Source organism: Lates calcarifer, linkage group LG10 (genome assembly GCF_001640805.2).
Source record: "Lates calcarifer isolate ASB-BC8 linkage group LG10, TLL_Latcal_v3, whole genome shotgun sequence".
In the NCBI taxonomy this organism is placed as follows: domain Eukaryota; kingdom Metazoa; phylum Chordata; class Actinopteri; family Centropomidae; genus Lates; species Lates calcarifer.
Window position 1 is genome coordinate 1,690,251 of NC_066842.1, and position 18,475 is coordinate 1,708,725.

The following is an 18,475-nucleotide window of genomic DNA, read 5'->3' on the forward strand; positions in this document are numbered from 1 at the left end:
AGCTCTCACGATCAGCTGACCTCTTTACTCCTTAATAACCATGTGACTGTATTGAGTCTGATTACTGGACAGTGAAGTGTTTTAAAAGTGAAGTGCATCAGATGAAGCCTCAGTAAACGACAGACCGAGCCGTCTTCCCTCTGACGGACTCGCTCCAGGTTACGGTCTGCGTTGACTCACCGCCCTCTGACAGTTGGGGTCGATGGCTCCCATGTCGCCGCGGCCGACCCTCATCAGGCAGTGCAGCGTTCGGCCTTTGCGGTGCAGACCGGAGCAGTGACCCTCGATCTCGCTGCGACAGTGCAGCACGATCTCCGGGCTCAGAGAGAAATCCTCCATCAGCATCCGCCTGTAGTCCATCATCTCGCCCTGACACTCGCCGCTCACCACGCGACCTGGAAACACACGTTAGAAACAAAAAATAAATTCAGAATTTCTTTATTCATTTTCTTTTCTGCTGAAATCGTGAGAGGAACTTTGTTCTTCTTTTCACCAACGATTCGATCGACGGTTTGATTCTCGATACAGAGCTCACACTCACGAGAGAGAAAGGAAACATAACGGCTGTAATAGACAGAAATATTGTTGCTAGGCTGCTGAGTGTTTTCAGTCTCTGTACAGGAGATTTCAGCTTTAAGTCTTTGGTTAGTTCAGTTTAAGCTGAGTTTTTAACGTCTGTACTGCAGAGATGGAACAGTCAGAGTTACAGCTGAGTCTGAGTAATAGATTACTTCAGGACACAGCGCTCACTTCATCAGTCACATTATGACACAGTTGCTCAGCGTCTCGCTGCGTATCGTCAGGTTTTCGGAAACAGACGGGAGGTTCGCTGAGAATCGTCTCGGTCTGTGTGACGGACGGCGGCTCTCACCTCGGTGCACGGCCGACTCCAGGCAGAGCAGCAGGTAGGACAGACGAGCCTCCCGGGCTCGGGGCATGTTGGTGTCCACGCTGCAGCGGTACTTCCTCAGGTCCGACTTGCAGGCTCGAGCCAGCGAGTAGCTCACCTTGTAGTCCTGAGCGATCAGCTTCTGCCTGGTGGTCAACGCCTCGCGGCACTGAGGACAGACACAGAGTTAATAACTGTCGGCTCAGGTTTCTCCAGTCTCTCTCTCTCTGACCCTCAGCATCAGCAGAATGTTATTTCACACTAAAGCAAACATCAGAGTTTTAAATCGAATCCAACTCGTTTCCTAAACTTTCCCTCTGGAGATGCTCAAATTAAAAAAGCACAAACGGAGAAAGACGAAGCGAACGTCTCTCACCCTCTCGGACATCGCCTCCTCAAACTTGTGATTGAAGAGACATTTGTAAACTCGTCCTTCTCCGGCCAGAGTCTGAAAAAACAAAAGAAAAGAGAAGCGGTTTCATGTGTTGAATTATTTTAACAGTGAATAATGAGTCATGTTAGTGTCAGAGATGAAGATGATGGTGATGTTCAGGTGATCACCTGATAATGGCACTAAAATAAAGAATAAAGGATCTGCCTGATCGTTAATGTGATGAGTTTCTAATTAGAGCAGATTCAACATCTTTTCAAACGTGGACGCTGCACTCAGGCTCAGTGTAAAACACCAGAACAAATTCTGAAAACATAAACTCACGTTTTCACAGAAGCGCTCTCGGTCCTCGCGGCAGGCGAAGTACAGGTAGCGGTCGAGGTGGAAGTCGTCCGAGGAGAGCTCGGCCACTCTCATGATGGCCTTCTTACACTCGTCCTTGATGGCGTGCGCCCCCGGCTGCTCCTCGGCCTCCCGCACCAAACCTTTCTCCAGGCAGGCGATCACCTCGCCCTGAGAGTGGATGTCCTGCAGGGCAGAGGGCAAAGGTCAGAGTCAGGCCAGAGTTACAGCAGTTTAATATCAGAGCATCAGGGAGTGTGAGACAAACAGGAGGCAGGTTGACACACTGCTGCTTTAATGGAAACAAACAGTTTATCATTATGTGGCTCTTTTGTCTGTTTTTCATCGAAATGTCTGGTTGAAGCTCAGGAACAAAAATGTCAGATGATATTTTAGTTGCTGTTTGTGATTCGATATGAATGGAAGAGTCTGTGTTCAGACTGATGCTGAACTGTAGCTCAGTTAAAACCCAGCGTTCACCTTGATATCTGCGTCAGTTTCCTGGCTGGATATCAGAGTTAGAAACAGTCAGAGGGAGTTTGTTTCACAACCTGCAGACATTTTTATTTAGACTGTAGCACCGACACTTTCTCACCAGGCAGAATACTTCATCTCTGTCCTCGTACAACAGCAGCTACCGCCTCAGACTGAGAGGCTTAAAGCAACACATCACACACATCCTGTAAACATGTTCATTCATTATTAAATTATTAAACTCCAACAGACTGAACAAACTCTTCTCCAGTCGTCCTCTCATCATCAACACTGAACGTTTCCCTCCTTTAAAAACAGAAACACGACTGATTTTCAATGTTGAAGAAAAAACTCTGACAGTTCAGCTTCTTCATGTGAAGATATTTTTCACTGTGTTTCTGCAGATTAACTGTGTGATAAACAGTGACTCAGTAGATTTTACTTTCACTAATATCACTGATATATTTCCACTCAGCTGTATCAGTTATATCCACAGTGAACACGGTCAGTCTAATCTCCGCACCGAGCCGCACAAATTCCTGATAATGAAACCAGCTCCGCTCCCGCCGACAAATAAATCATTTGCTCCGAGTTCTAATTGTGCCGACGCGATATCCCATAATAACCCGCGTGTCTAACAGGCTTACGAGGTTCAGCTGGGCTCAGCGGCAGGAGGAAGACGTTCAGACGAGGTCGATTCTCCGAGCTCGCTGACGAACTTCTTCTCGTTCCAGCTGAGTCACTCTGAACGCTGAGGCAGCCATGACGGTTCATCAGACCCACGACCCCTGACGACACAGCTCATCGTTAATGAAACTCAGTGGAAGGAAAAAGGAACCGGTTTCAACGAACACCATGAAACGTCATGGTCTCATGTAGGAATATTTCAGGTCCAGGAAGAAGACAGGCGGCCAACTAACCAGCTGACATCAGCTGGTTTCCTCTAACGTTCCTTCACAGAGCAGAGGAGAAGTCAGCGCTGTGATCGTCAGAGTCTCATACCGGCGGTTTGAGAAAAGTGAGCTGGACGACATGTGAGAGTCGAGGAGGAGGAGAGATACTCCACACTGCTGTGTGAAAGAAATCTCTCACATCTGCTCATTTCTTCATCTTCTGTGTAACTTTAGTATAAATACATGAAAACCTTGATTCATACGACGTATTATTTAAATGAAAACTTCGCCTGATTTTACACAGAAAACAGATGAATTTCTAAATGTCCAGGTCACAAAAAGTCTGAAGTGAATAATGACCATTTTCTACTTTTACAACATGAGTAACTGTAATCAACATCACATCTTAACTGAAGTCTGAGCAGCGGCTTCTTCTCCTGTGACCACGTCTTTACAGCAGTGACTCTGCAGATACTCATCTTATCTCTGACTAAATTCATGCAGGGAGGAAGCTGTGCTAACAAAGCATTTCCTGCAGCATTTTTCCCATCTCCAGACTTCATGAACCAGAACCACGAACCTTGTTTAATCTGCTCTCGGCCAAATAAAGAAGATTTATATTTCTTCTTCATCCGGCCACAGAGTCCCTCCTGTAGTGAATACGATGCAGGTGTTTGCTCAGAGAGGACGGCTCACCTTCTCTCCGGTGCTGATGCTGCCGCAGCGCAGGGCGTTGATGTCGTCGCGACACTTCTCGGTGAAGCCGCAGATGAGCTGGTAGTCGCTGAAGACGATGGAGGTCATCTTGGTGATGTACTGGTTGCACTGGTAGTCGCTGATGTTGCTGCGGTGGTCGACCAGGCAGGACACCAGGTAGCCCTTCCCCAGCTCCTCCGCCGCACATTCTTTGATCTGTGAGGAGCAGAGGCGACGTTAGGACTGAAACAAACGCATGAAACCACAGACCGAGGTTCATGTTTGTTCCGTCTGATCTGGTTAGTTGTGGTTTCTTTACCTGACACAGACGGGCGTCATGTTGTCGATTCAACTCATCCTCTCAGAAAATAACTCTCTACCCATTTTTTCAAGTCAACTTTTGTCGTCAGACCAAGTGACAGTTAAACATTTCGCCTCCTCCTCAGTTTTACTTCTCTACCTGTTATCCTCAACTTCCTGTAACTGATCTGAAGTCTGAACCATCCTGAGACTGAGACCTCCTCTACTGGTCAGACCAAACCCGAGGAACCTTTCCTGAGACTTAAGGTGTCACTTTAAACCGTACGAATAAACAGCAGCCTCAGCATCACCCATTTTTATTTATGACCAGTTTTCAGTCTTTCAGCATCTTAATTTCAGAAAACTTCAACCAACCTTCTGTGCACATGTTCCTCCACCTTCTCTACATCTTTATGTGCTAATACATCATCTTAACTCTTCAGTTCAACAGCGTCCCTTCATTTTACTCTGCTCATTCAAAGCTGCATCGATTCATTTATTCAGCAACCAGCTGGAAACAACAGTGACACATCATCACCTGATAAAGCTGTGAATGTTTTAACACTTAGACTTTGTTAGAGTTTGTTAAAAACAGCTGCTGTAAACAAACAGTAAACGCACCACACATTAACTCTGGTTAATGCAGCTTTAAGAAAACAGATGATGGAAGTTAAATTACTCCAGGTTTCTCTGTGGATGTTCAGACTCGTGTTTTCTGTGTTTACACTGCGATCCATTCATACAGACTGAGCTACTATCACACAGCAGCTGCTTTAATCTGTGTTTGGCTCCTCGTCAGCAGCTACGATGAAGCAGATTAAAACACAGACGTGTGAGTTAAAGGACTGATGAACTCAGAGCGGCTGCAGGAAGCTTCACCAGCATCGGAGTCGTTTTAAAAATAACTTCACGGCTGATACAGACGCAGATCGTACAGATCACAGCTTCCTGTTTATTAACATGTGGTGTACACTCACTTCCCACAGATGTGACATGTGTTGACTGCACCTGCATATTTAACTTGAATGAACTGAAATTCAGACACTAAAAACATCAGTTTGTTGCCATAGATCAGTGAGGCGGGCTGACGAGAACAGACTGTGGACTCCACTTAAAAACAGTTTCTGATGAATCTTGTTTTGTGCAGAAACGTTTCTGTGCTGCAGCTGTTTGTACAGGAAGCTGGTCGAGGAGCGAGGTGAGAAAACACAGGTGAGATTCTTCAACATTCAACTACCAGTTTCTCTGTCGTTTCCTGGGCCCTGGTTCAGACTGACTGACCTCAGAGATGGTCGTCTTGCAGACCTCCACGGCTACAGACTCAAACTTGGGGTCGGTGGTCAGGTTCAGCTTGTAGTTCCACAGCAGCTGGAAGAGAGAGGAGATATTTCTTTTCACTTTCTGATCACAAATCAAACCCTAATATACATATCAACATGACAAAATCCTGGGGCAGTAAATACTGTGTTGTCCAGTGTGGTTCTGACTAAATACAGCACAGTGTACCTACAGCAGAAAGTAGCAGAGAGTCTTTCTCCTCACAGAACACAGGAGCTGCTGTAACACCAGCACAGAAACACACTGACAGATGGAGCAGTGGTTTTCCAGCAGCTCCTGTGTTCTGCTCTGTAAAATTCCTGTTTTTATCAATGGAGTCTGGTGCTGATGTATAATGTTTCCAGAGGGTGTGTAGGTGAACACAGGTAACATACTTATAAATACGTCTTCCTGATGCTCTGGACTCAACATACACCGCATGGTAATTATAGGAGAACGTAATGCATGCTGGGAAATTGTGTTTCTGGGTGTGGCATAGAAAGCAGAGACACTTACATGGTTGCATTCGGCAGCAATCTCCGTTTCCTGGAAGAGAAAGTGAGAGAGAAAGGAGAGGTTAGAGCAGCCTGTAACATTCCCCACACAGCCCGTGGTGCGTTCAGGTGACTGTCGCTGAGTCCGGCAGCAGAATCAGGCTTTGTTTAAACCTCCATCAGCTGCAGGGGAGGTGCAGAGCCGGCCCCCCTGACTCAGGACTCGGCTGATGTGGCCGCTGAGTTATTTTCATGCAGAGCTGCGCTGACCTGAGGTGACCTCGTCTGACTTCCCGCCTCGACCAGCAGCCGAAACGCCTGCAGACCGACAGGCTGCCCCCCCCCCAGAGAAAACCCCAAATCACTGCTGCACTCCGACACAGCAGAGGACCGAGTCTGTGTCTGAAATAACGGCTCTGCAGATGGACTGAAGACTTTCTGACCGTTTACCACATGGCAGCCGCAGCCTGGGCCAGGAATAGGCCGTCTGTGTGTTTGACTAAGCATGAGTGTCCTATTTACAGTGTAACTTACACACAAGTGTCACAATGCTCTGCACAGACAGTAAAGGCAGTGTGAGGAGGAGGAGGACAGATGTTAGAAACAGCTCCGACTCTGTCGTCCACTGAGGTGAAAATAAAATAAATAAATGAAATGATCCTGGAAATGTGACCTGGACCAACCTGAACAGCTGACACACCCAGTAGAGCTGGTTCAGATCTGAACGATTTCTGGAGCTTTAACTGAACAGAGCTGCAGGACTGATCCTAAAACCAGGAAGTCAGTTAGCGTGTTAGCATGTTAGCATTAGCGGTTCCCTCGTCCCAAAGTCAGCGTGTTTCTGGTTAAACGTCTGAAATAAGGTCTGTGGTTTTAATCAGAATCAGAAACTTTAGTTGCTCAGAGCAATCAGAAGGCAAAGTGACTGTGGAAAATGGCCGCCGCCTCAGAGGAAACAGGTCAACAACTCACTACGTTAGGAGCAAGAAAAGCTCCTCCAGGCGTCTGTCAGTCTGTAAAACCAGAGATGGCGGCTCTGCTAATTTTCCCCATGACTGATCAATGTCAAGTTGTGACACTTTAAATGTCTTGATTTTTGTTTATGTCAACACAACCTGAAATGCTGATGCTCCAGCAGGCACCTGAAGGCACCATGATGTTGTTCGTAAAGTCAAGACAAAGTCAAAGGCAGAATGTACCAAAATAAAAGGAGGGGTGGGGTGTTAACCTGGATGGAGCCGGCCGGTCTGATCCAGAACATTTGTTAGATTTTTTCTGTGTTTCTGGACCGAGCACTCGTCCACAGGGAAAAACCCCACCTCTGCACACGCTCAGGACCGAGCAGCCAAACATCACATCACACCGTTACAGAGCACGATGTGACTCATGTCGGCGTCTCTCCAGCTCCGCAAGGGGATCTGACAGAGTTTCAGAAACCCAGAGTTCCTCATTTACTGATTAAAAAGCCAAAACACACAAACAGGGGTGAGATGAGTTTGTTTCTAAAGCAAACAGACGATTAAAACGGAGGAAACACAGGTCGTCTGAGTCCAAACCGACGTGTCGATCGAACTCAGAGTCACTGACCAGCTGTTGGAGCTGTAATCGAACACATCAGGAGATAAAACCAACACACCCATTCACACACTGAAATGTTCAGCCTCCTTTTGTTGGTCCAAAACCTCTGCCTCACTTAATAACTGCAGCTAAATTAAAACTAATCAGCGCTCCTCAGCTCGTCTTGGGAACAACCAGCGTGAGGCTGAGCTATAATTGGAAGTGGGTGAGAGGAGGAAGAGGAGGAAGAGGAGGAGAGAGAGAAAATGAAGAGACAGAGGAGAGAATCCAGAGGGAAGCCAGTGTTTCCTCCCCGTTAACGTCTTCATCGGTGGTTTCTGAGCCCCGACCTCCTGAAGTCAAAACCATCAGAAACTTCCAGAACTAAATATGATTCGACATGAAATCATCTGGATGGAAACCCGAGGACACAGCGTCTTTATTCTGTGTCTGTGTTACCTGAACAGTGAACATTAGCATGAGAATAAAAAACACTTTACTATCATATAAAACACTGCCGGAGGAGCAGCTGGTTTTCTTCCTTCATAAATGACTGAAACAGTAACTTCATTTTCAGTTGCAGCTGCAGATCACATTTTCTGATCAGGATAAATCGACTTGATTGTTAGAGCTGTAAATACAGACATTTATCAAGGCTGCAATAACAGCTCTTCTTATTATCAACTGATCTACCCATGATGTTCTCAAACCGATTAATGTTTAGTCAGACACTCTTACAATAACAGTCTGAGTCAGTGGACTGCAGCTGTGAGCGGTGGCCAGGTGAGCTGATCTTGATCAATCACCAAAAAACACGGGAGAATAAGGCCCAGGTTCAAAAATCCAAATCCAAATCTCAATCCAAATAGTTACCAATTAATTTCAACTCACTGATGAATCTAATCCTTCCAGCTCTGACATTTCTCTACGTTCACCAGTGATTCTCACGCTGCAGAGAGAGCAGATCGTTTACACGAAGAGATGAAACGCTGGACATCAGCTCAGCAGAAAGACCGTCAGCAGAACTCTGCTCTGAGAAAACACCGAGCATTACAACCAACTACAATGAACCAATTAAAGACTAATCAGGGACGAGTGGAGGCAGCAAACACACACACACACACTCTACACATGCTTTTCCCCTCATTATTAAACAGCTGGACAGGGCAGTGTTCAGGCCAGGTGTGTGACAGATGTGTGTGTTTTCACCACCGCTGATGACACACACACACACACACACACACACAGAAAAGACTGGAAAGAGCCTGAGATGCTGACATTTTGTCAAACTGTGAAATCCAGCAGAAACCTCTAAAACAGGAAACACCAAATTAACTACACACACACACACACACACACACACAGACACACACAGACACACACACAGACACACACAGACACACACACACACACACACTGGTTCATGTTTGCTCTGGGTGCGGTCTGTTATCATTCGACCACATCTACCTTTGTTAGACTTGGACCTGGCTGTTGGAGCCGTTCAGAAAGTTAAAAAACACGACAAAATAAAATCATCAAGAAATTAGATTATCAGATTATTATATATAAATCAGATTATTTCCACAAAACTGACAAAATGTGCCTGAAGAGATTCAGTCTGAGACACATTATTCCACTGGGTCAGAGTTAATTTAAGGAGGTTTGTATTTTAACAGTTAGCTTAGCTTAGCTAGCACCTAGCTTCTAGTCAGGTTTGGTTGGAAGGTTGAAATCTAAAGCATGTGCACGAAACTAAAATGAAACACCGCTAGTAATTTCTCCAACACGCGACGCGTCCCTCAGCCTGATTAGACCTGATTAGACCTGATTAGACCTAACCCCAGAAACACTGAAACCTGTTTCCTCCGGTTAGGGATCAGTTTGAACCCCGACGACTGAAGGATCAATAAATGTGAGAGTAAAGGATGAACGACAGACGCTGAGGCGTCGGAGCCTCTTTAAACGACAGTTTTAAAACGTCCTCGTCCTCTCGCTCTGACAACCTGTGAGCTGAGATTTTTCACACAGAGCTCGGAATCGATTTTAATACGATTCATCGTGCAGCCGCGGTAAAGTACGACTCCACAACACTTTAACATTACACTCACTGTCAGTGTTACTGTAAATATGACTCCTCCACATTCTTTGGTTAAATTATACTCGGAGTTTTAGTTTTCATTTCTATTTAATAGACTCTAATAATCGTTTTTCATCTGTTATTGTGTTCTACTGTCAGTTCTTCTCTTAAATAAAACCTGACAGGAGCAGGGAGGGATCTGATTTTACCTGCCGCTTATTCAACACATACAAAGAAAAAAAATCAAAGCCATATACAATAAACACATTATCTGAACACTTCATCTAATCTGATTATTGATTTTTAGACTGAAAAATATTCATACAAGCCTTTAAATCATGACGCCAACCACCTGCTTCAGTAATCTGCCTACTGGTGCTTTAAATTCAAACAAACTTTTTATCCTGGACATAATCAATAAAACTCAACTAAACCAAACAGTCTGACGAAACCTCTCCCTGTAATCTAACACCCACTCCCTCAGACGCCTGGTGCTGGATTCAATTCCCATGTCACACCCATAAACACACTGTATCAGACGCTGTATCAGAGCTGCAGTTGGTTTGGATAAATGTCAGTGGACGGGCTCAGAAGGACGTCGCTGAGCAAACCAGGAACCATTTTATTTTTCCTCCTCTTTGGCTCAGCACCAAAATAAACGAATCCAAACAAACTGAAAGCTCCAGTCTTTGTTTAGGAGAATGTGAGACGAGCCTGTACCAACAGTAATGAATTATAACAGTAACTCATCTGACAGGCTGCTGGGTGAACTCAGGCGGTTTCTGCTGTTGTATGTTGTTTATGTGACTCCATCAGTTTGTGTGCGTTTGGTGCCTGCAGCTGTTTTTCCTGAGCCGAACCCCGGAGCTCCAGTGACGGAAAACCTTAACGACAGCGGTGATATTTCAGACAATAGTGTTCTTTCAACTTTTTGGCAACAGTGTGGGGAGGGCCTCCTTCCTGTTTCAACCGGACAGCGTCCCCGTGCACAAAGCCAGGGTCATAAAGAGAAAGACAGAGGTCTGGTGTCAAGAAGCTGACCGGCCTGCACAGAGTCCTGACCTCATCCGGGTTGGACCAGAACCCCGACATCAGTGCTGGACCTCACTGATGCTCTGGTGTGTCTGAACTAGCACTGAGAGAGAAAACGAACTGTAATTATCGTGAAATAAGTTTTCTACGATAGAAATGTAATGCTAATGCTAATGCTAATGACTGCAGCTATGAGCGGCAGTACGTCAGGAGTGGGAGCACGATAAAAGACGATAACACAGAAAATGTAAACGAAAACTCGAAGACGACGACAACACCCAAACGGACACAACCTGAGACTGAAAAGACGAGGAGACTGAAAAGAAGAGTCCGAGGAATTTTGGGTATTTAAAGTCGGACAAGACGCAGATCGTGTTGAAAACCACAAAGACAGGTAACACCACTGATCTGTTTTACCACCTGAAGCAGTGCCGTCCTTTACACCACGATGTAAGACTCGTCCATGACTTACAACAAAGAAATCAACCTTATCATATCTTCACATCTCACTCAGAGGAAAAAGGAACCTTTAAGCTCGACAGAAACAGTGATTTGATTTATATCGTTATGTAGGGCCGTGCGATGTGACGATATAGATCAGATGACAAAATAAAAAAAAGAGAGGTGAACACCAGCATGGAGAGTAAAGGTGAGACTGAACCGGGTCTCTCCGGACAGGAGAAGGACCAGCTGAGACAAATCCAGGAGCTGGTTCTTAAACCTCGGACGTGGTTTAGTTATGAAAAATCTGACACGGACCAGAAAACACAACAGACTCAAACACCACGAACCTTTCCTTCCACCTCCACAAGAACCAGGTCAGAGAGGACGGAGAGAGGTAACGAACGAGTCGAACGTCAGGACGCAACGCCGTAAAAAAAAGGCTTAAAAGGATGGAGGGAGAAAACAGCAGCCATCACAACTTCTATATAAACTATTAATTCACAGAAAATGAGAGTTTTCGGTCACACGGCCCGGTGGGTTTAACGTCAGTTGTCCACATACGTTTGGCTTCCGTTTCTGTTGCGGTTTTACAGAGATGTCGGTTCAGTTGTGTGATCACTCTGCAGGATGTGGTTTGTGGTGTGGTTGAGTTGTGTTGCATTAAACAGAGAGGCGTTCCTAAAACCACCTGTCTAATATTCGTGCCACAAGAAGGAATCCTTTCAGGAATCCTGCAGGTCACCTGATTCCCATGGGATTCAATTTCCCTGCTCAAAATGTGACTGGGATGGAATAAAAATCACAATAGTTTTGAATGAGTGAATGAATAAACTCTATTTTATTGTGCGGGTGCAGCGAAACAATAATAAGAGTCAGAGGATTCAGGAGAAGACAGACGAAAAGTGACAGACTCCGGCCAAAAAACACAACACAGGAATGGGACGGGAGTGATTCTTTGGGACTGGGACGGGATGCTGGATCAGAAGGAGGACTTTTATATTGCATTAGTTTTAGCTCAGTGTTCCTAATAATCTGCCAGCTGAGGGTGTAGTCTGTTAGGCATAAGAACAAGAATAATACGACATATCCTTCATCTAAATACATCAGATTAAGACTGGATGATATTTAACTCGAGTAAAAGCAGAGTTCCCTAAAAACCAGTCGTAAAGATCTGTTTTAAACTCATTAAATGAAGTTTCTGGAGTTGCACCACCTCATTTTCTAGGTCTGACAGAAACAGTGAGGATGGTTTTTGGGTAAAACCCTGACTCTGCCTGGTTCAGAGGTTCCACTCAGCCAGTCTGCAGCCTTAACGTGCTAATTGGCAATTATCAGACCGTGTGGAAACTGGCTGACACAGAGAGGACGAGGCAGCATCGACAAACACCGAGACCTCCAGACAAAGGCTAAAGAGCTAAATCTTCATCCTCCAGAGCCTCCTCCTCCCTCTGGACTCTGAGGCTCTGCACCACGTACACAAAACCACAGCCACCAGCAGGACTGACAGCGGGCAGGCCGGAGACACACAAAAATGCTACGAGTCTAAAAGCAGCTCCTAATCTCACCCTCGGAGCAGAGAGCAGAGGGTGCAGCAGGGTGCAGCAGGGTGCCAGCTGGGCGGCTCGGACGTCTGCACGCTGAAGGTGGACGAGCTCGACGGCAGAGTTCATGGTGGTCGCAGAGAGACGAGACACCAACACCTACAATCTGGATTTACTGATTTCGTGACGCATTGTAAAAAACAGCCACAGAGGGTTTTGTCTGGAGACTGATTAAGAAACTTTTCTCTTCTTCTTAGTCACATCTTTGAACCCTATGCTCCTTTTTCATTCTTTTTTTAACATAGATTGAAAGAAAATGTCGTTTTCAGTTCACAGACGAGTCTTTCACGAATATTTGGGTTGAATTCTGACTCTGTGAAACATTAAAAAGACAAAAAGACGTTTTGAAACTGTTGTTGAATGCCAAAGCGTTCTGCAGGAAAACTCAGACTGCAGCCCTGATAAAATGTTCAGCTAAATTCAGCCGTGGTTAAATTGTTCTCGGTGCCACGTCCAGACCTCAACTTTCACCTTCACCACAATAAAAGCAGGAAGCAGTTTCTCCTGATGAGCAGGTAAACCATCACAACACAGGAGGATGAATAAATATCTCCAGAAGACAAAGCTCATTGTGAACAAAAAGACAAAGTGCCAGAGCTGACACCATCGTCTGTCACAGAAAAACATCTGATATTTCCATTTTCACCTCGTTCCAGTCGTGAGCGTGACATTTAACACCAGCCACAGCGGCATTAAAAAGGTCTGTAAAAGTCCTGATAACAATCTGCCCACAGCAGGAACCCTGTGTACACACATCAGCCTGATGGAGGAATGAGGAAATCTGAAAACAGGAAGAAAACTGAAGTGACAGACTTTTGTCTTCAACGTGAAATTTTCCTCATAAGTTGATAACTGGACTTAAAATATCAGGAAACAGCTGTTTGTGGTTGATCTGCATTAAAATATTGGCCATTATTTTCATTATTGATTTGTCTATTGATTCTATTTCTATTGTTCAGTCAGAAATTACACTTATTGTCCAAAACCCAGAGATTCGTTCGACTGATGATAGTTTTCATCACCATTAATAACCCAATAATTGATTTTTTAAAAGCCAATCAAAGTCTCTGAGAGCAGGAGATCATCGAGCAACACATTCCACATTTCAGAAGCTGAGATCATCGTATTTTTGTCGATTTACAGTTAATTATCTAAATTAATTTTCCGTCAGTTGATTAAGTGACTGCCTATATTACAGAGGCAAGCAGCAAAACCTCACATGTAAGAGACTGGAAGCAGCGAACGTTTGGGATTTCTGCTCAGAAAATCAAACGGATGATCAGAATCAATTAGATTAGTAATCAGGTAACTTTCTGCTCTTCTTCACCAACGAGTTCACAACTCTCAGATATTCCATTGACAATGAAATAAAACAGAGAAAAGCAGCAGATCATGGCAGATGTTTCGTATTTTTGTTTAGAAAAGCTTAAATAATGAATCTATCATTAAATTTGCTCCTGATTTATTTCCCATCATTTCATTAATAATTTCAGCTCCAGTAATGTGAAAAAAGCTGCTGAGAAAGCACAGAAAACTACAACAATGGCGGCTGTGAGCCATCAGGAGTCATTACTGAAGAGTGGTGGTGTTAGTGCTGACTCTCACACCTCGTTTCCTCCTCTAAAATACGTCCTTTCTTTAGCAGCTAACGCTCGGTCTGTGTTTGACGAGCGGACAGGACGCCGTCTTGTGACTCTGAGTAAAGCAGATAACAGCCACAGACGGAGGTTTGTCTCAGGGTGGATGTGTAGAGGATAGAGAGCTCTCAGTGCGCTGCAGATCTGCTGTCTACAAGCAGCTAATGAGCTTTAAGAGGCGAGCAGGTGATCAGCTGCCGCCTGCACTGATCTCACTTAAACTGGCCTAAAGGTCACAGAGGCAACCTGGTGACCTGAACGATCACAAGTTCACAAACAAAAACACACAAAAAACCCAGCGTGTGAAAGTGAGCGATGAGTAATCGTCAACCTTTTCTTACACAATCATCTGTGGACCGAGTTGGAACAGGACTCTGTAATCCACCGCTCGCTGCTGGGAAACTACAGCAGAAAGACGTGAACAGAAACCTCCTGATTACAGTGTGAACGTGTGAACGCCTCCCTCATCCACCACCAACCACCGCAGCTCTTCACTTTCAGCCGAGTTCAGTTTAGGTTAGAGAAGATAAACCAGGTGCCAAACTGACGCTCGATCAATTTCCTGAATCAAAAGAGAAATTATTAATAGAACTGTTCTGATAAAAGCTTCTCCACAGCTCCGAGGAGTTTCTGTTTGTTTTAACTAGTCTCCACTGTTTTACAGAGAAAACAATGATCTGAACATTCACTGATTAGGAAAATTATTGTTCTTATTTTCATCGTTTTATCAGCTTGCAGCTTTTCTTTGTTTTCATCTTGAATAATCTTAAGGTTTTGATTTGTCGATTGAACAAGATTTGGAGACGTCAGAGTCTCAGAAACTGTGACGGACGTTTTTCACTTTCTGTGACAATACACTGAGTAACTTATTAGTTGATTATGCAAAGAAATGACGAGTTAAATATCACATCATTTGGGACGAGCACAATTAACTTTAACTCAAAAATCAGCTTTTAACCCTGAAGAAATAAAGATAATTACCACGACAAATGTCAAATCATTATCAGCTGACATGGAAATCTTTATTGTTTTAAGAATTTTAGCCACATCTCCCACTTACACCTGATTCTATCACCATTTTACTGACTGTATTTCCCATAGTTCTAGTTGTTTAACAGTTACCTGCACTTTACTAAAAGTTATTAATAGAAATTAGTTGTTGTGGCTCAGTGTAGAAAACAGAGGACTGAGTAGTTTGATCTTTTTCTGCTTATGTGTTGTCCAAACATGTCAGGGCAACATTCACTGCCCTAAAACCACACTGACTACTGGATTACTGCCCCGATTACTGCCCCGGGGCAGAAGAAGGAGGCCACTGACAACAACCTCTCCCAGGAGAAAAAACCAGAGTCTCTGCAGACAAGATGGATTTAAACTGATCTGTCTGCAGCAGGATCAACCTACCAGCCCCCAGTAACCAGCTCAGTTAACTAGCTACAGTGTAATTACCGGTATCACACAAAGCCAAACACCAACGGTTCTCCGGGTTAGCAGCTCCTCCAGGCTAAGGCTGCTAGCAAAGCAGAGGCAGCGGCTGCCAGCTAGTTAGCTGCTTTAACGTCAACTAACCTGGTTAACGAGGATAACAGACTACTGGTCAGGCTAAAACATGTCGTGTTGAAGTGCTGCCCGCGTCTGTCACGCCTGCAGGTTGGCACATTATGAGGGCAATTTCGCGTTTAGCCGCTAGCTAGTCCAGATGCACATCGCCTCGCAGCCATCTGCGAACTGCCTTGATAATCCACCACTTTGTTATGTTATATCTCACACTGAAGTTTCTGAGAACAAGCAGACCAAAACTTAGAGATAATCAATAACAGCTACGTCTTCTGGTTAATTCGGCTTACAAGTATTCCAAAAACTAAGATTCATTTGTGTGTAATCCCGCTGCTTTTCCGTTTCTATCAACGATACGCCGTTCAATTCGATGTATTTATGAGACACGTTAAAGACAAGAAATACGAGGCGACACGACTCAAAAACTTACAAGTCGTAAAAGAGAAAAGCGCCATTTGTGGCATTACATCATGCCGAACTGAAGACTGGATCCTGTCAACTCTGAATGTGTGTTCAGTCTTGTTATTCAACCCACGCCATGTTGGAGATTATAACATAAATCATAAATTGCTGAGTTTTTAACCGGCGTTTGGCGTGACGTTCTCTCATTACCAGGGCTGGCGGCTGGCTAACGGTGGCAGCTAACGTTAGCGGGCTCGTTCAGCAGGCACACCCTGCCTCTTTCCCTGCGACCACAAGACCCCGTCCCGCTGATTTACCTCCTTCTTGTCCTGGAGACACTCCAACACCGCCAGGTTGTTGTTCCAGGAATGTTTGGGGCAAAGCCGGGTCAGGTCCTCCCTGCACACCGCCTCCTCTGCCAACTTCCAGCCGGCAGAGCGCCTCCGAGGCAGCGAGGCCCCAGCGCCAGGGTTCCTTTCAGCGGCTGCCGGGTTCAGCGCAGCCGGCGCCGGACCTCCGGCTAGATTCTGCTGCTTCTCCGCGTTTGCGACGATCATGTCGGCACCAACGCGATCTCCTCGAATTGGATGCACAGACGACAAGATGCACATCAAAAGCAGGAGCAGAGGAACACGTATACAGTCCGCCATCTTCACAGAGCCAGTCAGCCTACTGCTGCATTCAGGAGCTGTCGGAAATATGGGAAGTAGGAGTAAAGTTGCACACGGATTTTTTTTTTTTTTTTTTTTTTTTTCTAGGATGGGAGTGGACAGCTCATGAATAATTCATGAGGTGCGTATGGGTTCATGCTCTGAGTCAACCAATCACACAGCCACCATGTTCTCCCGGCATTTCCTGTTCTATTAATATCAGATAAACACATTTTAAAAAGGATAAATTATGTTAAAAATGTTGGTGCTAAAACTCACAGGTTCATGATGCAAAGTTTGCACCCACTTTGCATTCATACAGCCAATTTTCATGTATGAAAATAAAAAATAGGACTGATGTGAGGAGAACCAGGTGTGTGACAGGATCAATATTATATATATATATAATATATTACAGGAGGATTTTAGTTTAAATAAAAGCTGCTTTTATATAAACACCCTTTTTAAGTTAATGAAACACTCTAGAGTTATCACGTCTTGATGATGTACACACTAACCCATAAAACAAGTGATTATGAACATGTTTAAACAACACGTCTGTTGCTGTTCTGTCTTTTATTACTATGAACATCACTTCCTGATTTCCCTCCTGTCTGTGGCTCTCAGCTCTCAGCCCATTGGTTCCTACTGAGGACATTAGTGTTTATAATCACCTTACAAATATATCTTTCATTATAAAAAAGGTTCATTAGCTTTGTGGAAAGCTAAAACAGTTAAATATTAATTATATCTTAACTGGTCAGGAGGCAGGTGCAGGTGAGTTCAAAGACCACTCAGGTGTTTTCAGTTGCTGTGACTCAGGTGAAGTTTTCTGTACAGACACAGGTACATACAACAGGCCTGTGCTCTGTGTGTGAGGAGGTAATCTGAATGTGGCGGACCCCGCCACTCACAATAAAATCTACAGGGGTGAAAACAACAAGTTACATTTACTGTCGTTACTTTAACAAGTTGAACAGAAATCAGCTGAATCAGTAAATCAAGTGAGTAATGTTTCTGAATGTGGAGTAACCTGTAACTAACAGGAACAAGGAGGAATATCTGTCAGGAGGAGGAACTTGATCTCGAGGAAAACTTTCCCTCACATCAGGAAACGTTTGTGTTTTTCCTCCTCGTCGTTCTTCAGATGCAGGAACAGGGAAATGAGAAATCTGTCGCAGGTAAAACACCTCAGTGTTAATGTGTCAGACAGGTGAATAAAGCAGAGCTGCAACGACCTGAGTCCCCTAAATGCACAAAAAAATAAGATGTAAAAACACATGAATAACAGCAGAGAGCGTGAAATGACCTCCCATCAGTTAGCAAGAAAAACAAGAGACTCCACCAGATCCTTTAAGTCCTTAAAGCTGCTGTGGCGTGATTTTCCAGCACATCCCACAGCCGCTCAATCAGACGGAGATCTGGGGAATTTGGAGGCCGAGTCGACACCTTGAATTCTTTCCAGGAGGCCTTGAAGGAGTGTCCTTCATCTGCGACAATGTTTAAGAGGGTGATACGAGTCAAAGTAACATCCAGACGAATGAGGGACCCGAGGTTTCCCAGCGGAACATTCCACAGGAAGGTAACGCAGGAATTTACAAGCTTGCCATGAAAGCAGCATCCAGTTTGTGTAGTTGATAGAAATGTGTTTGCTAGACTGAACCATCCCATAATAACTGATCTACACTGAGTGGAATAAAGCAGTTAATTTAATATAACAGA

At 44.6% G+C, this 18,475-nt stretch overlaps 1 protein-coding gene across 4 annotated transcripts in view; it reads right to left on the minus strand.

The window, feature by feature from the left end:
* The window catches only part of glg1a (golgi glycoprotein 1a), a 28,346-nt gene extending 11,509 nt beyond the window's left edge, over nucleotides 1-16,837 (minus strand). For 2 of the 4 annotated variants that reach the window (XM_018660469.2, XM_018660468.2), the window contains exons 1-8: nucleotides 16,421-16,837; nucleotides 5,819-5,848; nucleotides 5,267-5,353; nucleotides 3,686-3,901; nucleotides 1,605-1,808; nucleotides 1,266-1,337; nucleotides 872-1,058; nucleotides 181-395 (exon numbers count right to left, since the gene is read on the minus strand). In XM_018660469.2, coding sequence (XP_018515985.1) covers nucleotides 181-395; nucleotides 872-1,058; nucleotides 1,266-1,337; nucleotides 1,605-1,808; nucleotides 3,686-3,901; nucleotides 5,267-5,353; nucleotides 5,819-5,848; nucleotides 16,421-16,753 — 1,344 coding nt within the window. In that variant the 5' untranslated portion in view covers nucleotides 16,754-16,837. The remainder of the gene's footprint in view (nucleotides 1-180; nucleotides 396-871; nucleotides 1,059-1,265; nucleotides 1,338-1,604; nucleotides 1,809-3,685; nucleotides 3,902-5,266; nucleotides 5,354-5,818; nucleotides 5,849-16,420) is intronic. The other 2 variants (XM_018660470.2, XM_018660471.2) reach the window with 1 other exon arrangement.
* Between the last annotated feature and the right edge of the window lie 1,638 nt (nucleotides 16,838-18,475).